The sequence below is a fragment of the Dreissena polymorpha genome, chromosome 12 (assembly GCF_020536995.1).
Source record: "Dreissena polymorpha isolate Duluth1 chromosome 12, UMN_Dpol_1.0, whole genome shotgun sequence".
In the NCBI taxonomy this organism is placed as follows: domain Eukaryota; kingdom Metazoa; phylum Mollusca; class Bivalvia; order Myida; family Dreissenidae; genus Dreissena; species Dreissena polymorpha.
In genome coordinates this window covers 28,933,813-28,959,124 of record NC_068366.1, presented here as the reverse complement: position 1 = coordinate 28,959,124, position 25,312 = coordinate 28,933,813, and the positions used below count along the sequence as shown (strand labels likewise).

At 31.9% G+C, this 25,312-nt stretch overlaps 1 protein-coding gene across 2 annotated transcripts in view; it reads left to right on the top strand.

Moving 5' to 3' along the window:
• LOC127853642 (prickle planar cell polarity protein 3-like) overlaps positions 1-25,312 on the top strand; it is a 128,816-nt gene that overhangs the window by 60,385 nt on the left and 43,119 nt on the right. Inside the window, exons 1-2 of one of the 2 annotated variants that reach the window (XM_052388328.1) lie at positions 11,949-12,363; positions 19,772-19,981. The exons of the other annotated variant lie outside the window; for it this stretch is intronic. Coding sequence (XP_052244288.1) covers positions 19,883-19,981 — 99 coding nt within the window. The 5' untranslated portion in view covers positions 11,949-12,363; positions 19,772-19,882. Of the gene's footprint in view, positions 1-11,948; positions 12,364-19,771; positions 19,982-25,312 lie in introns of those variants that run through there. 2 annotated transcript variants of the gene reach the window in all.

The window sequence follows — 25,312 nt, the reverse complement described above, 5'->3', positions numbered from 1 at the left end:
ATGATAACCCATCAGTTCAAAAGCATAATCGCAACATTTCTGCATATGCGCGGACCAGTGACTGTCTAAGACGTTGTTTACATAATTAGCTCCAAGGTCACAACAACAACAACAAACCTACATGCATGCATGGGAATGAAGTCTTTTTGCGTCCATTTGTAGACATTATCTTTACTGTTTGAATCATGGGAGATGTTTATCTAAAAAAAAAACTATCAATACATGTAAGCATATTCACAACTATTAATTTTATTTTTTGGAAATCAATGTTTATACAGACCATCGGAAATTGGGTCACGAAGCTGTGGGAAAAAATGTTGATTTTGTTATTTTCTTCTGATTTTCATGTAAACATGAGATAAAACCCTGTCATTTAGTGCAATTTTAGATCAGATGGGGACTGCTTACAAAGGAATTGAAGTAAGAACATGTATTATGCATGTTTTTCTTGTAAACTGAAAAAAGTCGGGTTTTATTTAAATATGTCGAAAGTGAGCATATATCTGGATAAAAATATTTCGGATGACATGTTAATATCATGTCTTTTTTAAACCATGCAGTTTAATAATATCTTATTGATTTTAAAAACACAACTTCCATGAACATAATTATTTCAAGAAAAGTCAATGTATGATACTGCATGGTAAACTCAAACTTTGTATCCAAGAGAAGGTGTTGGAATTAATGAAGTGCAATGTTCTTAACCATCGTATATGCTGCTTTTTAATTACTAATGATTCATTGTTCCATTTGTGAATTGTGACTCATGAATTGTGGATTGCACGCTTTTTTCGCATAAAAAAACAGTGGAGCGATACAGGGCCATCATGGCCCTCTTGTTAGAAAATGCAGATAAAATTCCCAATTTCAAAGCCATGGGCTATCTTCCCAAAAAGCTAAAAAAAGCCCTGCTCTTTGCTGGATTGTTTGTTGTTGTTGCTTTTTATTTCCCATGATCTATTTGATTTTGATAATCTGTGATGTAATTAAGAATATTAAAGTGATCACAGAAATCCTTCTCTGAAGACACAGCTTGATTGTAAATGTTAAATGTCTAGTTTTATTACATGCAAGCATTGGGTGTAGCCTCTTCAGGTTGGGTGTAGCCTTTCATTTATTCAAGGCTTTAAATGTGCTCAAGAATCAAGCCGAAAAACCTTCATTGGTATCATTTGAGTTTACCTGTATAAGATTGTTATCTCACTGGAAACATTGATTCATTATTCTATAAATGTGAGGCAATAAACGAAAATATTCTGACATTAAAGAGTTAAGTGAACACGCTGCAAGCTGATATAATGAGCAATTTGGTCCCATTAAACATCCCTCGATCTTCTAAATCACGAAAATAGTCTGAAAATAGAAGTTGTGAGGTAAATATTATTATCAATAATTACTCAGGCACTGGTAAACAAACTTAATGATGTTAATATGTGGCGCTGCCTTGAATGAGTTGTTTTTATTAACAATTTTATTGATGAAAGTGAAAGTTTCATTTACATAGTTAAAAATGTAGTTTATAGAATGACTTTATAAAAATAGATGCAGGATTTAATAAAATAAATAATAAATACACTGTAACTCCAATATAGTGCGGTCCGTTATAACGCTGTGTCCAATATAACGCGGGGGGTCCTTGGATCCCGTTTTTTCTCCAACCTTCCAATTTTGATTCAAATCCATGTTATGCAACTTCATGTATTTTCATAAATTCAAAGAAGCCGGCGATCACAGCTTGATTGCTTTATCCGTCCGTTTAACTGATTTTAATCGATTAGAGGTTAAACGACACTCGACAGCTAATTGGTGTTAATCTGTTGTGTAATGTCAATAAAGGTGTAAAAACTCGCGAGTCGGTGTTTATTACCTGTATTCCCTATCAGAGCGGTTCGATGCGCTAATTTCAATAAGGCAAGTGCAAGCGGAATAATTATCAAATTAAAGTTATTTAAAACGATTACCTTTTTATGTTTTGTATTTATCGTGTATTGTATTTCATTGTATAAACTATGGCTGTGTAAGTGTGTTATCGTTTATTATATGCTACACATGCTTGATAAATAAAAATATCTTTGTGTGTGTTTAATGTTTCAGTACGTATACGAAAAATAAATTTAAAAATCCTGACGATTTATTTACATGCTAACGCAGTGTAATAGTTAACAGAGATGCACTTAAATTTTTGCCCGTTATCAGAAAGTCTACGGAAAGCACGTTTTTTACATGCTGCGTATGACGCAATAAAACATTTCTTTGTACATGTATCGTATTGCATTCAATCTAAATTTAAATTCGCTCGTCCAATGAAAGTTGTGTCCCATAATGCACTGTACTAATTTTTCTGAAAAATGGCGTAGGCATATGAATTTGTTTACGAAGTTCGTAAACATATTTCTTGTCATAAATGTTAAACATTATTTTTTCGTAAGTGATTTAATTATATTGGATTATCGGATAAATGTGCACATTAGAAAAGCGGTAGTTATACTGTTATCGTTCGATTCGGTTTACATGCATGTATTTGCAGATGACAACACAGCATGACGATACACAGGACCTATATTATAGGCTATACTTTACCTTTTTTTATAGCCCCTTAAATAAATAAGCTCAAAACTTATAATGCTGTCCGTTTATAACGCTGTTGCGTGGCTTGGACCCCGTCATCCGCGTTATATTGGAGTTACAGTGTAGGTGATAAAGTAAACATAATGCCTTTATAAACAGTAAATTTTACTATTCCTAGAAAAATGCATCTTATTATACCAATCATATGATACTATGTATAATGATTTGCTTTGATCGGATATTAAGGATTTTTAACAGAGAGATACAATTATACTGCAACTTCATAATATTGCGGTCCAATATATTGGGAGTTAGCCATGTGTCACATAATCGCTTATTGTTCGTGGAGAACACACAGTATCAAACAAAGTTCATTTCTCTTCATTTAACAGTGTGTAACTTATCCTTCGATTACACGTCATGCGCATATTGCCATAATGACTTGACTTGTATTAACTACATTTGCTACATTGAGAATAGGGCAAGTCAGTCCATTCCCATTAATGTCAATTTATCCGTATAACAACATGGAATGAAATACTCAACAACAGCGCCATATGTGAATTCGACCAGTCCAATTTAATATCTAATATAATTCATATTTTCAAATAAATAAGTACAGTCTGACAATTACTACATAATTGGATCTTTCTTGATCCTTTCACCTCAAATTCTAAGCTAAGAGTGTCGTTTTCTCCACACAAAACATCTCGACATACACCTAAAATCATAATATTTCTTATAACATATTTGATTGGTCAAAGCGTTTAAATAAATACTTGTTAATATCTGGTTTGCTTGGTCAAAGAGTTCCCTTACTACTTGTTACATGCCGATTGGCTGCCCGCTAAAGTATTGTTCCGAAATGACACTCCCGGGAATTGTGTAACCAAATTATTCACATGTTTACCCATTTATTGGATATTCCTTTCAGACATCCGATTTGACTACTTCTGGTGATAATAAGGTATTATTGTAATCGTCTTCATTGCATAGTTCAATGGATATAAGAGATAATTTAATATGATTGGGATTCCCGCGGCAGTCTGGTGATAATAAGATATTTTTGTAATTGTCGGTACTCGCACAGTTCAATGGATTTAAGAGATAATTTAATAAGATAAGAATTCCTGCGGCAGTACTTTTGACCATTTTATCAGCTTGGATACCTTGTAAAATACACATTGCTGAGTAACAGATTCATTCTTCTAGAGTATCTTATATTTGACCTTTCAAATTGTTGAGTTAGCCTACTTTAACAATGAATTTATAGGTATGTCTGGTTTTTACTTGCATGAGATCTTAATTAAAGTTCTATTTTATGTATACTCTTATATTATTTATAATTTAACAAATAATAATAATTTTCAAATCCTATAATCATGGACAATATATCACAAAGATTTATTATTAAATTTCCAAACTTCCTTCATGTTATTATTGTTTCTAACATTCAAATATTTTCTTTATAGAACTCTTATTATTACGATATAAGATTTATCATATTAATGTAAATGAACTTTTAACATTTTCTTACATTACTAAAACATCTATTTAATTTCTGAAAATGCACAAACATCTCTTGATAATTTCTGAAATGCAATTATGTTAACTAAATTTACTTATAAATTCCTATCACATTATTAATATTATCTGTAATTAAATTTCTATCATATTGTTATAGTACAGTCAATCTTGTATTAAGAGACCACTCAAGGGAGTAATCAAAAGTGGTCTCTTAATAAAATGGTCTTTAAATAAAAAAGGCCATTCTGGAAGAATGCTTACCCTCAATTTTAATCTATATGAGGGATAATATCTTTTGTAAACAATGATTTTAACTTTTATAATAAAATGAATATAAACACAAAACATAAACAATATTTTACTTATAATGTGTTTTATTTTTTCACTTATTATAAATTATCATTTATTATAAATGAATTGTGTGTACATATTTATTTGCCAAAAAAACATAGACAAGTAAATATTTTTCGCGTTTTTTTCACCTGACACAAAATATTTCCACGTCTTCAAGCACCTCGGCTTTACGCTTAAGAATGTTCTGAATTTGAGTTTTACCGACTCTTAACTCATGTGCGATTTTACGTGCACTTTTATTCTTTGACAATTCCAAAACCCGAATTTTCTTGTTCAACGTTAACACTTTTTGTTTCGACATTTTAATTTCTGCATGTACGCTTAAGGAAATCTGACTCAATTATGATACATAATGAGCTGAAAAAATTAAAACACGTCAATTGAAAACAAACAAACCGACCTGATTGGAAAATCTATTAAGTAAATAACAATGTGATTGGCTAACAAATAACTACTAATTAGCATAATTACAAATTGGTAATGTACAGATTTCGACAGATGTTGCCGATTAATAGTTTATTTTCGGCACTTCTCAGGAAATGTTTTTCGCGTACAGTGCATTGTTTCTGCACCTGTTATCTATACTCGAAAAAATCGGCGTTGTCTCTTAATGTTCCACATAGTAAACTATTTAAGCTGTAATCTGTGTGAATACGTTCCTCTATTATTCAACTCAATAAATTGATACGCAGTCTACAACAATACCGGTCAGAACCGGTCAACGAGACAAAGCATAATCATAATGGTTGGTGTGAAAACAAAGCAGAGGTGTAACAGTACATCTTATCGGCTTAGATAAACAATTAACACAGTTTGTCCCTGAAAGATCAATAGATTAACCACTTTTACCTCCTAGTGGTCGCTTTATTCAAGATTCGGACATCAAAATACACAAAAATCAGCGGTCGCTGGTCACGTAAGACAAAAGTCGCTTAATACAATATCATTATATAGCGAAAAAGCTCCGTGGGATTTCAAAATGGTCGCATAAGACAAAGGTCGCTTAATACAAGAGGTTGCATCCACAAGATTGACTGTATATAACATAATATTTATGTTATATGAATAAACAATATGTTATATGGATAAATAACTAATTGATTTATTTATCTCTACGGGGCTGTTACGTTACACATGGACCCCAATTTTTCACACACGCTTCAATTTTCTGTATAATCCGACATTCATAACTGAATCCAGTTTGGTAAAGATTTTTGGCACCTTCATTAATATATACATTGGGGTTATGTAGTTCGATAAACAATAACCCTATTTGCTCTACATCAAAGATTAACAATTTTACCTTATTGCGCGTGTCACCTGTAGTTGACAATGTTCTATATATTGAACTGACTTGATTCTTGGTAATTGTATCAGCCAATCAGCACTCAGACAGGCGTATACTGACTGTCCCCACATGAAGGTGTGTACAATAAAACTGTAAATGTTAAGATCAATACTTAACCATATAGATACAGTGTTAATGATTTTTTTCAAGTAAAAGAAAACGTTTCCAAATTTTTTATAAATCTTTTTTACAAAGATTTTATTCAGCAGTGAATAATTAAAGCCCACGCTTTCCCTAAGGAAGAATGAAGTGATGTTTTACATGAAGTCAGGGCTTTTTTTCCTGATTTTGTGAAGCGGCCCTGGCCCCTTAACTTTGTGAAAAATGAGTCGCGAACTTTTCAAAATTGTGAAAATATTAGTCGCAAACTTCTGAAAATTGTGAAAAAAAAGTCACTATGAAAACCTACATTATGCAATAAGGTAGGTAAATAACATGCTTTGAGATTACCAAACTATGCTAATGCATACATATATATGCATGAATGAACTGACAAGTTAAATCGTGATCCAGATTTTTCATGATTGAGATCCCTTGATTCCATGAAAAGTAATATAACGGCAATAACACAGAGTTGCAGTGTACTTACTGAGGATGCATGCAATTTGTGGCATGTTTTTTTCAATTTGACAAGTTTCAGGATTTAGCACTGCAGCGTGTAAAAGTCATTACCATGTTCTGGCAGATTGAAAGATGTTGGTGTATTGGGGGTCCATATCACACATTTGCAGCGAGGATTTTTGCACATTACAGCGTAATAAATCTGAGGCTCATGCAGTCATTGCTGTCAATTTTCAAATTCATCATATGTTTTTGTACATTGCACATTGCATGTCGACAATACTGGTAATTAGAAAACACTTTTAAAGAATTCCTACTTTTTAGGATGAAACAAGTTTTAGCAGTTTAGTTTTGTTTGAACCTATTCATTTAACCAAAAGCTGAAGGCTTATAGAGTCTGTTTCCTGGTTAGAACCAGTACTGAGTATCTTTGGAGAAGATCTTGAGAATGCTGGCAGAGTGGGGAACAAACCTGGGACCTATGGATCAGTAGTTTCAGCCACCAATATCAGTGCGGGATTAGCACCGTGGAGGCCACTAGGAATGCTGGCAGATTGGGGATCAAACCTGGGACCTATGGATCAGTAGTTTCAGCCACCAATATCAGTGCGGGATTAGCACCATGGAGGTTCCTAGGCAGTGAAACTTTTGGGGCCCACACCCTAGGACCCTAATCAGCCTAGTGCCTATTAGAACACAAGTGCATAGTTGATTTCATTCGTTTACATTAGCCAAGGCTGTCAAGACATAAAATGTCTTTTTATAGGTATAAAATGTTATTATAATACCCTAATGCCAATAAAACATTATAGTTATTAGATGCATAATTTAAGAAAACTATACTGGTGTGAAAATAATACATGATAAATGCAACTTGTTAAGACAATTTTATACCTTAAACTGGATAAGTGTAATGATATTAGAGCCCTGAAAAAACTCGCAAGTCTTTTGCAAGAAACAACGTAATTATTTATTTGTTAAAACTATTTTAAGTAACATACCCATTTAATAAATACACTGAAAAGTATGTTATCTTAACATCAAATATGACGATATTCACCTTGTTAAAAACACATAACTAAGTACACAAAAAATTAGCTTAAAATTATAGGAAAATATGAGGTTTACTCATTTCAAGTGTCTCTGATATGATGGTATCAACAATTGTATTTACATTAAGAACGAGGCTCTTGTGATGGCGTCACATGCATGGGCTCCGAGTATTTTGTTTCAATTACATAACTTTGCTTGAAAAGAAATATAAACATAACCAAAGTGAGGAACTAACAGGTATAACTGCACAGTGCCCCAGATAATTATTTGGGAAATAGGGTTTTCACCCATTGATTTTAAAAATAGGGTGATTTCATTTTTGAAATAGGGTGAAATGAGTTATAAAAATGCATACCTTAAAATCATTGCTGTTTTACTTCTGTTGAAGCTGCACTTTGTTTAAATAAAACTGTCAACTATCATAATTAACTTTAATAACAAGTTTCCTAACATCTTTAATCCTTGAAACTGACCATAATATAAACTTTAAACTGAAAGTACAGATAAAAAATACATGCACAATGAGCGATGGTTAAGTCAGATTGAAAACACATGTTTGTCGTTATAAATAATTTGGTTAGACGCTTTATTTAACAATGAAATCTAGTCAGCTGAGCATTTGAATTACTTTGACCGTTTTCCCGCTCTGTCATTCAGGCGCCGCGTTATGATAATAATTCCAAAACGAAAATACTGAAAATGAGCAATGCATTTTTTATCAAATTTATTGTATCGTACGCATCAAATTTGACAAATTTGCGTAAACGTCAAATAGGATACGTTTTCAATACGCATGATATTGTATTTCTTTGCGTTTTTAAACATTTTAATAGGGTGAAAGACGCAGATACGCAGCTTATCTGTGGCACGGACTGCATTTCAAAATCTTACTTCAACTAAAATAAACCAAATGTATTCATTTTCCATACATTTTATTGGTCCTTTTTATTAAATTTGCACATTAATTGCAAAGTGAAGCAGACGACGGCGCTTGTGTGACCACAACACTTTCATTTATTTAAATAATTTTCAAAATACTTTCACTTTTTCCCGATTCTCAGAAAATGTTGCATAAAAATTCTAGCTTAAGAACTGTGTACACACATCGCATAAGGTGAAACAAGAAAGGTCGATGGCCCGACATCGGATTCATTGTACGTGTATCGGCAAAAATCAAGGTATTTCTGGGGGACATATACATTGGCCGGGGACCGTCTGATTGCCGGATGGCCTCGTACAATGAGTGACAGACGCCGTATGGAGCTTGTCATGATACACATACAATGAATCTGATGTTGGGTGATTGCCAGGCGATAACTGTGCCTTGATCGTCAGATCTTTTTTTTTAATCTCCACTTGATTCCTTCCCGAGATTGACGTCGGTTGACATTTTAAGTGAGACTTAAAGTTAATCCGGACGCTGCCCGATGCTTCAAAATGACCCGGTGAGCGTGCGATCATCCGCCAGGCGCCAGCCCGATGATTGGAAAAATACGGTGTCCGCTTATCAGGCGGTGATCAGTCTCTATTTGTGACTGATGTATTAAACTGTGTCACTCATCGGACGGCGGACAGCTTCGACGTGTCCAGTCTTCCCGATGCCTGGGGATCAGACACATCGGCCGGCGACCGGATTATTTGTGACTTAGGCATAACTAATGTTGTGTATTTATAGGCTACTGCTCTTGTTTATTATTCTTATTTGCACTCTTTGAGTAAATTATACATAAACAGGATATTGAATTGTTGTTGAACTTAAAGAAAGGAATCTTTCCAGGTAACCAAAGCTGAGGTCAAATGTACACAACCACCAGAAAAAAACAAACAAAATAAAGTTCACACTGATAAATATACCATCTCTTAACACTTTATTGAACTTACCTAAAGCAGTTCTGATAAAGATAAGCTGGTGTTATATAGCCAATTAGTTTTTTTCTGGATTTATTATCGCTCTTTAGGGTAGATTGTTCTGTATAATGGATAGTTCATGCAGAGGTTGTAACTTCACTTATTAAGTTTTGTATGAAATATCAACAGTGCATCATCATACTATAACACATTCCAATTTTGTTATTAAATGTATATAAACGCAATAAACATGTGTGTTTTGTTTTGTAAGAAGAAACTTCAGTGAAAAACAACAATAAATCTATCGTTTTTTGTCTAGAAGTGGAAACATTAAATGCTTTCAATTGCTTTTAATTTTGTTGAAAACAATGCATGTTTAAATCAAGGCACCTAAAATGTATGTGCAACTTCAGATAAATATGTATTTGCAAATAACAGTATTGGGCTATCATACCAGTATTATTCCAAGCTATAATACTTACCAATGTGTAAAGTTGACCCTAAACTTTCTTATGATGACTGTTTCAACGAGTGTCTTAAAAAAATACAGAATATAAGATTACTGGTGGTATTATAGTGTAAGTGATAGCATGATATGACATTTCTGTTTCCCTAAGCATGGAATAGTTGCAGAATATGACATTGTAGTCTTTAGAAATGGCCTAAAATGACATTTCTGTTTCAACAATATATCACATACCAAATGACATTACTTGCTTTTACAACATTGGTCTGTACAAATTATATTTAATACTTTTCTATCAATAAATGAAGCACATACTGTGCATGTTTTTTTAGTGAATGTCTTTAAGAAATGCAAAATATGACATTGTTGAATGAAATGCATTTAATTTAAATATCATATCTTTTACAGCATATTATGAGATTGCTGTTGCAGAAATTTTAAGGATTTCATATATACAAAATATTTCACTGTGAATCTCTTGTCTGTAAATAGTTTGTCACAAAATTTACAACAGAACTTTTCATATTTTAACAGTTCATGGATTATAAAATATTTTTTAACTGCGACATTATTACATTACTGCTGGCCCCATTGTCTATATGCATTGCATACTGTTTGTCTTTCATAAACATGTGCATTTTATGTACTAGAGGTGCTGTTGTTAATGGCTACATTATTATGTTGTGAGGATTTTTTGTTTCTGATCTGTTAAACAGATTTATTGTTAACATTCTAGACATAATTTACAAGTGGAAATGAGCCTGCCTCGCCAAAAGAATCAGAATTGAAATATGTCCTTAATAACATGCTTTTATCTATTTCTCGGTATGTACTTATGAATTTGGAATTTTTTTTTTGAATTTGATTAATCTGTTATCTATTCCATTATGAATTGGGTATGCTTAATCAGAAGAGATGCTCTTGTTAATAAAATGGCTTAGTGGTATCAATATTGAATTATTTCCTTATCCTATCAGAATTGAATTGGAATGGAACACAAATCGGTAATGTTGCTTCTGTCTTGAACAATTTTTTCCCATGAAAACATTTTTAATGATCTTTTGATTAATACATAGCCAGGATGTACAGCGATTTTTATTGCATTGAATGCCCTTGAAAGCCATATGGCTTATTGTATTAATTCAAAGCAGATATAATAGACCAACAATTTTTGGCTGAATTCTGAATGTTTATAGTAAGCACCAATATTCTAAGGGAGTTACAATGTCTCAGACATGTGGTTTTGCATGGATTCTCATAAGTTTTTGAGCTGTTTTATAGCGATAATAATTGTTCTGATGAATAATTAATGTTACATCTATCTGCATTCTATGAAAAAGCCAGCGGTATACATGAGATGAGGTTTTTGCGTAATATTTATTAATCATGTAAAACTGAATTCTGGTTCATGATGAGTGATTATGGGAGACTGCTTTGGATGAAAACTGGTTATATTGGCTGCACCGTAAAAACCAGTGTTGTTTTTTTCACCATTTTGGGAACGGGGCCAGGTCCCTTTGGATTTGGAACAATCGCGGCGTTTTGACTGACATTTGGCAACTAGTGTCACAGTAACAGTGGTATTTTTATTTTTTTTTAAATGCTTCATAATTGATAATAAAAGTTTTTTCAATATTATAATAACTAAGGTTGAACTTACAAAGCTGGATGGGACATTAACTTAACCCTTTCAGCGCTGGAACCGAATTTTAAAGGCCTTTGCAAACAGTTAGGATCCAGATGAGACGCCACAGAACGTGGCGTCTCATCAGGATCCAAACTGTTTGCTATTCTGATAGTATTCTTTGAAAAAAATCGAAGAAAATGATAATTTTAGAAATTCAGGAGAAAACATTTTAGCAGACTACAAATTTCCCAGCATGCAAAGGGTTAATGTTGAGATCTTGAAAAAAATAACTTTGGTGTGAGTGTGTCATCACAGTGGTCACCTTCAATTGGTAATTTTTAGCTCCCATTTGGGAAAAATATATACTTTTTCCATTAGGAATGAGGCTGAACACTGGCCGGAATTTTAACGAAAAAACAACAACTGAGTACTGCAACTCGAAAAAGGGTGTTATTATATTTAAATTGATCAGTACGCATGTGGATTTATGAATTAGTTCGGATCTTAAGAGTTTATTAAAGCCCAGCAGAGATTTAAAGTGTTTTGATTAGATAGCACTTGGTGTGAACAAGTTTTATCAACTGAGGAAATATTTTCTTCTAAGCATGGATTACTGTTGGCAATGGGAAAAATAACAGATCAATGTTTGGTGCCACAGGAAGGAAACTATATTAAGTTTTTAGTGTGTTTATATTTCGGGTTTCAGTAGGTGGAAATAAATACAAATGATTGCCAAGATAGCAGCACTTATATTGGTGCCTTGGGTGGGAAGGATTGACAGTATTGTGAATGACAAAAGGTTCATCGTATGGTCTTGAGGTGTTTTGATGCCTCAACTCTATACCTGCAAAGTGGAGGAGGGGTAGGCGGGATGCTGTGCTGTCATGAAAATCTGTGCTTTTGATTTTAGTGTTTTAGATTCTTGAAGGATGTTGGTTTGAGCAGTGGTGGTATGATTTGAACAGTTGTGATACTAGAAAGAAATTAAGTAGTTAAAGTTGGATTTGATGGGTATGGAATCCAGTTTGAAATCCATTTAGGGCCTCTTATAGTAGCATGATTTTTTTATTTTTTTATTTTTTATAAACAAATGAATTTGAAGAGTTTTATATTTTGAATATTGTACAGATTTACAAAAATATTAGGTGAAATTTTTAATGAAATGGAGAAATATAGTTTAAATATGTTTTAATATTTGGTGGTTACAGTATAGATAGTTTGTGGTTTAAAGCATTGTTTGAAGATGTTCAATTAAAAAAAAATATTTGACTTGAATGTCTTATCATAAGTATAATTTTTTTGCCCCAAAAAATTATTTTGGATATTTATCAATTAATGTTTCATAAAATTATTAGTATTATTATTCATTTTATCTAATTATAACATTTTTATAATTATTATTTTAAGCAATTTTTGTTATCAATGCAACAAACATGATCTCAAAGATCACTGAATATGTCAAACCATGTGTCATGGGTATGTTGAAAATATAACCATGCATGTTCAAAACCATTTGAAGTAGCTATTATTAATTATTATTGTCATAAATGAAGATTCCTTTGTAATAATGAGAATTACCAATGTTTCTTTTCTTCTATACATTACAGGCAGTAAATTTCTTTGGCTTTTCAACATAATTTGTCCAAACAAAAATTAACATAGAAATAATTTCAATTTCAAAATTCAATTCTCATTTTTAAGCGGAAAAGTTTTGAATTGTGAATTTTGGTGACAAAAGTATTATACAATTTAAAAATAACATCTGTTATAAATGTAAGTACTGAGGAATCATAATATTAATCTGTTTTTCCTGTGTTGCTAGCAACACTTAATAACTGTCATTTTTAGAAATCGAGGTTTCTCTTTTAATCTTCACCTCGTTTAGTTTAAGATTTATGCAAAACAGCCATGGTCAAAAGTTTAAAAAACAAACTAGTGTCAATGATTCCAGCAGAGAAACTGTTGTTGTTGTTTATATATATATTTTTTTATGATGTGAACTACTGAAAAATGTTTAATAATTTGTTATTTCTTTTTATTTACAACAAATGTAGATATAAAACAATAATTTAATGTTTATTTTCTTTTTATTTGCATATCTAAATTGTTTTTTTATTCACAACCGTTTTTTAAAATTATATCAATAAATCCATATTAACATCATTAAAATATATTGATGGTTTTTACAAGCAAATGTTTGTATACAGTACCTTAGACATTATCAGCTGCCAAAAATAACTTGTAAGACTCTAAGAAGTTTGCCAGAATATTGTATTGCATAATAATTTGCGTCACATATTATTATTAACGCTTACTTATTATTGCGTCTTTATTTGATGACATAATTAGCTTTGCTAATATACTAAAGACTGGGGATGGGAAAATTTGGCTGCCAAAGTAAAACTTCTTCATACCGGTATTGAATATTGTTGCTGTGTCAAGTAGTTATGTTATTAATTATGCCAGTATTATATAATTAGTGGTTATTATAGATTTATCATCTGTGTTGAATATGCACGTGACAAACATTCCTTATCTCGTAATGCGATTGAACTCATAATTAGACAATTTGGCCTGATTTATTAGACATGCCATTCCAGGATAGTGCCATAATTCTGTAGGTGGTATGTTATATCATGATTTACATTAATTCTTTATTACGTTCACATATGTTGCATAGGATAAACTGGCACTAGACTCTTATACATACAGAATTTGGTACACATGTTATGAAGTACTTCTATGTAGAAACTATACAATAAGAATTTGTTTAAGAAATTAAACAGATATGAAAGGCATAATTATCAACAATATTTTTGGCAGAAATTTCAATAAATACATATAATCAAATACTTGGCAATAATGTTTTATTTCAAACAAAAGTATTGTTTTTGAAATGATAATTTATAATATTTACTGCATTTAAAAAAAGTGTTTGTACATTTTCATTAGGATTTCAAGCTCTATTTTGGTTAAATAAAAGTACAAAAAGTAGACCAGACAAACTAGTTATTACTGTTTACTGCAGTTGCAAAAGAATTTTTCAGATCTTTATACAATGGCAATAATATTGTGCTAGTGAATTGCCTGTATTATCTATTTTTAATTCTGATTTTCTAATGATTGCTTAAGCTTACTAAAGGGTAAAACCCTCATGATATAGTGCTGTAAAATGTACAAAACTCAAAATGTTATTAAATATTGACCAATAAACAGTGATACTTAGTATTACTGATATACAATTATTTCTAGAATACACATAAATTAAATTAACAAAAATTGCAAAAAAGGATGCTTTTTTGTTTAAATAACTATACATTTAAAATATGACTATTTAACTGTCATCATAGGAAATAACGTTATTACATGAATTAAAGATGCAGTCATGTCACCAGTGGCTTCTTTATTAAATGTAAAACAGATGCATTACTTCAAATCGTAATTATATGGCAAATGCAATAATACAAACAATGTGTGCCATACAAGAAACCTGAGGCTGTAAAAAAGACATGTCATTAAAATAAATATTGAGGTATCATTTTTGTCCTAAAACAATTCATGATGGAAATTGATCCGTTCAATGATTCTTGGACATTACATCGTTTTGCTCCCCGCCTCAGAAAGCATCTTCAACCCAGATAAGTTTAGCACCCTTAGAAATAACTTACTTGAGCCAAAAAATTGACATTATAGTTTTAGACATTATAAGCAATCCTGTATAAGGAATAGACAACTGCATAATCCCATGTTTTTTCCATACCAAAACTTAAAATTAATATCTTTTGTTACCAGAAACATATTGTAAATTAATTTATAAGCGATTTTAAAAACAACAACAACATATTTAATTTAAATAATAAACACTTTTTATCAGTACTAATTGAAATACTGAACTATAAGAGCCACAGTATTAACCTAATTTACAATATTATACAGTTGTTTGGATAGTTTTCAATAAATGGTGAAATTGTATTCACTGGGTAATTGTTACAAGTACTTTATATTCAGGCCTTGTGGTTGTGTTCTATTGCAAATTATTTATAATTGTGCCTTTTATCTCCTCCAGTAGATGGGTTCCAAGCTATAATAAATAATAACATCTTCCCATTAAATTAAATAAACTTCTAAAAAAAAAAGTCTCGTAACACGACAACGTTGTCATCCTTCAATATTTTGTTCCACGATTAGTTAAAATTCAATATAAATGTAATAATACATCTTAAGACTGCAAGACTATTTATATTTGATAATTTTCTAATTTCTTTGCGTTCTGAAATGCATATAATACAAAGTAAAAATGATTGACATAAAACTACTGTAGTGCCAACGAGTACAAGAAAAAAAACTATAATGTATTTGTCCCATGAAATGCCTGTTCTGGAAAGGCAATATCAATTAAGTTCTATTGTTCATTTTCAAAGAACCCTGATACTTTGTAAGCAAACAATCGTCACTAAGTCTGCAGGGTACGTTGCACACCTATTAAAATTCCTACCTAGTTATGAGGTTGATGATTACAACAAACTCAGTTCACAGCAGTTGGTCGATGTTCCTTTCATGTCACAGATTTTTCATGGCGTTTGAACTGTTATTTTACTGATTTTCTCTCAGCCAATGATTAATTTTCCAAAAATAAAGCTTTGTTTTTAGATGGAAATAAAATTAATGATTCATAAACATTCAGGATCTCCCTGAGAACGTAAAGGTAGGCACGTCTGTGATCTTTTTTCACCCAAAGAGTTTGTTTGATGCTTCTCTTTTTAGAATTGGGTAATTTGTCATTTCACCCATTAATTCCTTTGTCAGTTACTAGAAAATATATTTTCCAATCATCATAAAATAGACAAAATAGCATAAATGTGTGCGGCACAGTCCATGATTGAATTTCTCAGTTTGTGAACCAAATATCTTTATTGATGTTATTTATTGCCCTTTGCTTCTGGCAAGGATTATCACTGTCTTGATGTTTTAATTGGACGATACATGTAGGTCAGAAGGTGATGTCAATCATGACCATGTCTGTGAAAAGAGTTGACTAATTTATGGACAAGATCTGGTCAAAATGTAGATGTTGAAGATTTTTCTGCAGTGGTTTTGTCAAAAAGTTTTTATTTGATAAATCTTAAATGCCTGGTTGAATGCTGAATAAAGTCATATAAATATGAACTGTTTGAGCTGTTTTGTGTTTGGTGAGAATGTTTGTTCTTCCTTTCAGTGATCAGCATAACAAGTAGGTCACAAGGTCAAGGTCATGGTTCATGCTTGGGGTCAACTTTAGGAAATTTGTACATGGTGATCAGCATGATGATAACATTGGAGTGTTATGCACAAGTTTAGATTCAACTTCATAAATCAAGGCCAAAGGTCAAAACATAACTTGAGCAAATAAAGGATTTTGAATAAGTGGAGCACACCTTAACCAATATCATAGGTCAAAGGTCAAGGTCATTAGGTTTAAGGTAAAACAAAAGAAATAAATTTAGACTTTTTGTCACCTGAAAAATGTTTTTACAGATGGGCGCATTTTTGTGAAATGTCACTTTTATTGTCTATTAACATAAAATTTTCTTAGTGTTCATTTTATGCTTTATTCAAGAAAATGCTCTCACCTGTTGCATCTTTAAATTTTAAAACTAGTCGTTAATATATATGTGAGGTGATCAAATTTTGTGATGAAAAATTAAGTTTTTTTGTTGCAACTTTTTTTCGTGACGATATCTTGTTTTAATACAAAAATTTGAATACCTACATATAAGATTAATTTTAATAATTAAATTACTAAGTTTTAAACTTGTTTGCAAGATGATTTATAGTCTTAAGACATAGAAACAATTATTGTAGAAGATAATTTTTTGCCATGCAAGAACGCTTTTTTTAATAAAAATCCTGTCATTATGTGTCCGAAAAAATCATAAAAAATATCATGATCCAAGTAAACATTTAATAGCCAAAATAGCATTTAATAAGTCTTTAATATGGAAGCATGGTATTAGAAAGGAGTCTCTATGATTTGGGTTGGCCAATCATTTTTATTGAAAAGATATGCATTAACAGTGCATGAAATGAAAAAGAGTGTAAGAAACATATTTTTAAGCAATAATACTTAAAATTTGAGCCACTCAGCTATATAATATGTCTGGTGTTTTTTTTCAGGTTAAATAAAACAATAGCTTTTTTCATATGTACTTTTTTTATAAAAAACAATATTGTCTCATACATTGACTGTTTAATGTCCATTACCCAAAGGTGTACTGTATATATACACAATTTCAGGAAATATTATTGGTTAAGAAGTTACAATGTTTTTAGAATGTAAACAGAAAGCCCGAAATTGTTTATTGTTTTAAAAAATGCATTGTCAATGAATAGCTCTTTTTGGAGAAGTATAATACACATATAAATATAGTAATGATTTGTCTTTTTTGTATTTAAAATTTCTTGAAATAAGCTATATGTTGTAATACATTTGTACATCACAATACAGGTTTTGGGTCTGGCTAATTATTGCAATATGTGTTTTGGCGTATTGGTGAAGCGCTGCTCAATATTGAACTTTTATTAAGTGGCCGCAGGAGTTCTTTGAGTAAACTGTTCTATTTAATAGCACATTGGCACAAAGCAAGTGGAAAATTGGATAAAAGTGTGATAATGTTTCTGTCAGGTTCTCATTCAGAAAATCTGCATTGTATGGGAAACTTTCCAAGAAAACGTAAACAGTAGTAAATTATGTGTGCATTTTCACATAGTATAATACAATGTAGCTATTTGCGTGGCAGACTAGATATATATAAGCCATTATTATGTCTTTGGATTTGCAAATCTTTATTTTGGGGAAATACATGCATTGTAGAAATACCAAAGTGTGTATCGTTAGAGTTTTAAACAAAGTTTGAAAATTTAATTAATGATTAATATGACTATATGTGGCAAGTTTTGTTATGGATATACGATAAATAAATTATATATCAAACTTGTTCCATCATTAACTTTGCAATGCTTTAAACCACATATATGAACAATGGAAAATGTATGGGTTATCAAAATATTAAAGAATTTTGCACAATGTTACTGATGCTTCAAACAATAATTAGTGATTCCTATTACAGTAGCAATACAGTTATTATCTTGAATAAAGAAGCAAAACTTTAAAGGGATCTTTTCATGGTTTGGTAAATTGACAAAATTGAAAAAAGTTGTTTCAGATTCGCAAATTTTGGTTTAGTTATGATATTTGTGAGGAAACAGTATTACTGAACATTTGCCATGGTCTAATATAGCCATTATATACATCATTTGACGATTTAAAAACCTAAAAATTATAAAGCGTTGCAACGCGAAACGATTGAATAATTTGGAGAGTTCTGTTGTTGTCGTTTAAATTTGTGAAACTACGAAGATTGTTTATTGTTTTAAAAAATGCATTGTCAATGAATAGCTCTTTTTGGAGAAGTATAATACACATATAAATATAGTAATGATTTGTCTTTTTTGTATTTAAAATTTCTTGAAATAAGCTATATGTTGTAATACATTTGTACATCACAATACAGGTTTTGGGTCTGGCTAATTATTGCAATATGTGTTTTGGCGTATTGGTGAAGCGCTGCTCAATATTGAACTTTTATTAAGTGGCCGCAGGAGTTCTTTGAGTAAACTGTTCTATTTAATAGCACATTGGCACAAAGCAAGTGGAAAATTGGATAAAAGTGTGATAATGTTTCTGTCAGGTTCTCATTCAGAAAATCTGCATTGTATGGGAAACTTTCCAAGAAAACGTAAACAGTAGTAAATTATGTGTGCATTTTCACATAGTATAATACAATGTAGCTATTTGCGTGGCAGACTAGATATATATAAGCCATTATTATGTCTTTGGATTTGCAAATCTTTATTTTGGGGAAATACATGCATTGTAGAAATACCAAAGTGTGTATCGTTAGAGTTTTAAACAAAGTTTGAAAATTTAATTAATGATTAATATGACTATATGTGGCAAGTTTTGTTATGGATATACGATAAATAAATTATATATCAAACTTGTTCCATCATTAACTTTGCAATGCTTTAAACCACATATATGAACAATGGAAAATGTATGGGTTATCAAAATATTAAAGAATTTTGCACAATGTTACTGATGCTTCAAACAATAATTAGTGATTCCTATTACAGTAGCAATACAGTTATTATCTTGAATAAAGAAGCAAAACTTTAAAGGGATCTTTATAACGTATAAAATACGCATCTTATGTATGCTTGGCAGAATAGCTCAGTTGGCAAATGCGTTTTTACTTCAGGATTCTGGGGGTCACTGGTTCGAGCCCAGCTGCGGGCTACTTTTTTTTTCCTTTTTTAAATTTTTTTTTTTATTTTTTACTGGAGCTTTAAAAATTTAATGTTTACATTTATCAATATAAAGCATTAAATGACAAACTTCAAAACATGCCAAAATCTGTGAAAAGGCCCCTTTAAGGAATGGAAATGTGGAACAGTTTTGACAATTGAACACAGAGTAAAGTGTCACATTACCATGTTCTTTCTAAAGCGGAAAATGGCGGATTTACAGTTAGAGCCGAGCACCTACGACGTGGAGAGACTTATGTATGGATTAGGCCTTGTGAATTATCTGGTAAGTTATAGTGTCTTATAAGCTATATATAATGTATGGATTAGGCCTTGTGAAATATCTAGTATGTTGAAGTGTATTATCAGCTATGTATGGATTAGGCCTTGTGAATTATCTGGTAAGTTGTAGTGTATTATTAGCTTAGATTAAGCCTTTTGAATTATCTGGTAAGTCATAGTGTATTATTAGCTATGTATAGATAAGGCTTTGTGAATTATCTGGTATGTTTTAATGTATTAATAGCTATGTATGGATTAGGACTTGTGAATTATCTGGGAAGTGGGAAGACTTATGTAATGATTAGGCCTTGTGAATTGTAACATAGTTTGTGGATAACGCAATAACATAGACGTAGACAAAGTCCACATCTGTATTCATAACATAGTTGATTGAAACGTGTGCCATTCTGATTGGCCGTGTGGAAAGTAACATGTCTGCAACGTAAATATGACGTATGCAATGGACACATAACAAATACATACGAAATAAACCGATGTTTGACAATCCTCATGTAACTTAATTATACAAGGATTCATCAAGTGTGCTACAAACCCAAAGTGTCCAAAACTTAGTGACATTTGATACCCCGAGGCAATTAAATGTTGATCTAGTGACTGCCGATTGAAGAATGTTTGAAATTTGGTTTATTGCGTTGATATAAATTTTGATTATTATATTTATTCAATAATGCCCCAAATTGTTTGTTACATTACAGAATTATCTAGTAAGTTGGGCCACGACTTTTTTTTTTATTGGTTTACAAAAATTATTTTGAAAATGGTCCATCGGGCGGTCGAAAAAAAAAAAAAAAAAAAAAACATTGGAAAATTAAGTTAATACTAATAACATCAGAACAAAGACATCATATCTTTTATAACCTTAACACAGAGACGAAAAATCAAAATATGCAATGAAAGACATCTATATCTTCAAATGAAATGAGTCACCTAAAAGCACCTTTTGTAACATCAGGATATTTTAAACACTCCATTAAATGACATGCGTTCTTCTCCCATTAAAACGAAAAACTGCGCTTCATTTCCGTAATTCGATGCGCACCATTACGCAATGCGATGCCCGTTGCATAAATCTCATATAAGATAAACTACTCATACACAAAGTATGTGTTTGCTCTTATTCGATTTATGACATCGCCCATGCAAAAAATCGAGGTAGATCGATCCCCGCGTCGTCGCGGTAATGTTTGTTAAAGTTGTTGTTGTCATGAAAACTCGTTGATTTACAACGCAAAACGTCTTATTTGAACTGACGCGAATTAATACAATCATATTTGTCAACTTGGCTTTTGCTTTATTTTGATAATTTAATCCGAAGTTTAATGTTAGCAAGTGTTTTTACTGGAATTGTAAACAAGGAGCCAGTTAAAGTCTTCCGAAAATGTGCAGTCTGTGTGAATTGACAGTTTGACGTCATCAAAGGAAAGCCGCTTGCTTTCTCAAGCAATAAAGCGACAAATTTCGCGCCGACAAAATTGGCTTCCTTTGTCTAGCAATCAACATGCCGAATTAATCGTGCGTTTGTTTCTCAGTTGCAATCCTCCAATTTAATAATAGCACGTGCATAGCTCCGCCTTCGAATCTTTTGCAGAGAACGGAGGCGGAGTTTAACGGTTAATTGAGCTAGTATTTTACGCAAGTTGAGTTCCGATTTGCCGAAATTACTCGGCCCTAAGCATTAAAACGACAAATACATTTATCAATGATTTTCCGAGATATACCGATTTGTTCCGATTTCCAAACTTTCTGTACAGTTCCTATAAACTATGGCGGACGTGTTAACAAAATTCCTAAACACATATATCCTAAATAATGGCAGTGTTTTATTGGATTATTTATACTAATTATCAAATTGCACGGTAATACTTTTTTATCTACTATAATATCGGGTTTGTTTAATATAATAAACATGTTAAACAATATAGTTGCGTCACAGACTCGGAAATAAATTTTGATGCGGTCGACATTTTACTGACGCTGATTTTCCTATTGTCTGTAAATAAATAAATTTTGAGAAGTGCCCGTAAAAGGACTGGTACATACTGTGTCACATTGAAAATATCCCGATCTCTGCAATATATGTGAACCAATCGTTGATTGTACTTACTTGATTTTATTCGCAACAGTACTCAAACCGGATCGTTTTTTTTCTCGGTTCGCTCTTTTTTCAGTGCGGTCGGGAATAAAATATATAAAAAAAGGACGATTTTCCGATTTTATTTTTTTTCCCATTTTCCAAAAATTAGGGTCGGCGGTTTTGTAAACCAAGAAATATAAAAGTCGTGGCCTTGTGAGACTTGTTATGGAGACTTAGTATGCTCATACCTATTCCCCTGCAAAACTTTCATGAACAGTTCATTAACTGTTCATACACAACAAATAGCTATTTTGTTCATGAACAGAAGTTTATGACTTAATGATTTATTCACACACTTCAATTCATAAACCCATTTATGGGTTTAAGTTCATTAACACACTTCAGAACAAATGGCCATTTTGTTCATGGACATTAGTTCATGAGTTCTTTATTTATTCACATCATTAACACATTCATGAGTGTAAGTTCATTTACACACTTCAAGAACAAGAGCCTTTTTCCGCCTTCAAACATAATTTACATAGAAAAAAAGCTGTCATTTCATGTCAACTATAACGATTTGCAGACACTTTGCTTTACAAATTATGTAATTTTGTTTAACAAAGTGTTTCCACTGAAAATGCCACAACATTTCATATTTGTTAAGGGTGGGTGAGATTGGAGATTGTCAACAGGCTGCATGCTGGCTGCCAGCAGCTGAGCTGTTAAAATAGAACAAAATAATAAAAGAACAGCGCCTGCATAATGGGGCATGCTGTGCCAAGGTATACTCAGCTAATTGTGTTGTACCTGGTTCATAATTCTTATACAATGCAACATACTCAAATTTCAGTATCATCATTCAATACAACACATGCACATTTAATTATCTTCATACAATACAACACTCTCAAATGTGATTATCTTCATTCAATACAATGCCTTCAAATGGTATTATCTTCATACAGTACAACACATTCGAATTGCATCATCTTCATACAATACAAATCACTCAAATTGCATTATCCTCATACAGTACAACACACACAAATTGCATTATCTTCATACAGCACAACACACTCAAATTGCATTATCTTCATACAGTACAACACACCCAAATTGCATTATCTTCATACAATACAATACAATCAAATTTCAGTATCTTCATACAATTCAAAACACCCAGATTGCATTATCTTCATTCAGTACAACACAATCAAATTTTAGTATCTATATACAATGCAACACACTGAAATTTCATTACCTTCATGAATACAATCCAACACAATCAAATTTCTTTATCTTCATACAATACAACGCAATCAAATTTCAGTATCTTCATACACTACAACACATTAAAATTTATTGGTATACATACAATCCAACACATTAAAATTTCATTATCTTCATACAATATGAACATCATTATCCTTATACCATAAAAATATATTAATATACAGTCAAAACACGATTCAACAAATCTAGATAAAATGCAATAATTGGATATTATTATCAACATTTTCCCACTTAGAAGAGAAGTGAAAATGGCTATGTGCAAACAGCAAAAAACCAGAGGCAGTAACTCACAGGCTGTTCAGGCTTTATGCTGTTTGCTGCTCATCAGTATCTAAGGGTTAGAAATGAAGCCTTTAAAACTTGAATCTAGTTTGAAAAGGCCTTTTATTAAATTTTACTTTCTAAGGGACTTCAATTGCATCAAAATACGTAGCTAAGTGGTAAAGGATTAAGAGTGATGGTCTGGTCTTATTTCCTCCTAAAGTAAACTTATCAAAGCGCTGAAGGCACTGTAGGTGCTTGCTGTTGTAAAATGTCGTCCTTGATTAGCTTGTGCGCATTGCACAGGCTAATCAGTATGCACAGGCTAATCTTATTTGACATGCATTAAGCCCCGTTTTCCCTGAAAGCAGCAAATATTTACAGATTTCAATGATAAACACCAAACTGGCCAATCTCCTCTTACAAGCTGTTAAACACTTTTAGTCATATAAACCCTCTGCAGTGTACCAGTGGTGAACTATAAATAGGCAAATGTGCTGGTTATCTTTCCTAGCAGACGTTAATAGCATTTGTCCACTCTCTTACACTGTAGTTCATCACATTCAAATGTAATGTTTAGGCATGAACGACAACTCCGCTAGAAGAATGGCATTTGTCGTCTGCTACAACAGGCAGTGGTTGTCTTTCCATACCGTACCTAAGGCTTCTAAGCACATACTGATTTGCAAAATATGGTCTGTAACATAAGTGTGAGCTAACGCTCACACTAATCAAAGCGTTGAAGGCACTGAATTTGTTCGCTGTTGTATAATCTTAGACGCAATTCAGTTTTCAAAATAATGTTATAGCTTTTTATATCGCAAGTTTGAAATGACCACAACCCATTCAAATTTATACAGAGTGTGTCTTAAACAAAAGGTCGAGATGTGTGTTTTTTTTTTCAAATCATTGATACAGCTAATCAGTATGCACATGCTAATCTTATTTGACATGCATTAAGCCCTGTTTTCCCTGAAAGCAGCCAATATGAACAGATTTCAATGATTAACTCTAGACTGGCCAACGTTGTCTTACAAGCTGTTAAATACACACTATGTAGTGTACCAGTGAGACATGCAGATTCGTCGTCTGCTTAAATTTAATGGAGTTATCCACACAGGCAGTCACGGGTAACGGTTCCTGTAACCGTAGCTAAGGCATACTGATTTGCAAAATTGCGTCTGCATTATTTGTGAGCTAACGCTCACAAATAAAAACAATGCTATTTAACAAAAAATGTGATTTTTAGAAGGATTTGCTCAGTCCCTCTGTACAATAAGCAATTCATGGTCCGTGGAATGGTAAAGGACAGACCTGTTTAACAATTTTTTATTTACTATTTGTAATAATGAGCTGACATCAAACAGATATATAGTAGAATCACAATTATGATAAGACATCTGTATTTTCTGTATATTTGTAATATATTTATTAAAGACATAATAAAGATAACATAAAGACATAACATAGTTTTTTAACAATTGAGGAAATAAGTATAATGAAATAATTATAAAGAATTTAAAAATTATATCAATAGAATATTAATGGTATTTTTGAGTGCTTATTTCAATAATTTTATTGTACTCTTTAATATGAATTGGAAGACTTGAGTGCAAATCACCTCCAAATATTAACTCCAATGGGCATAAACAATCAGATATTGTATTTATGTACCTGATTGAT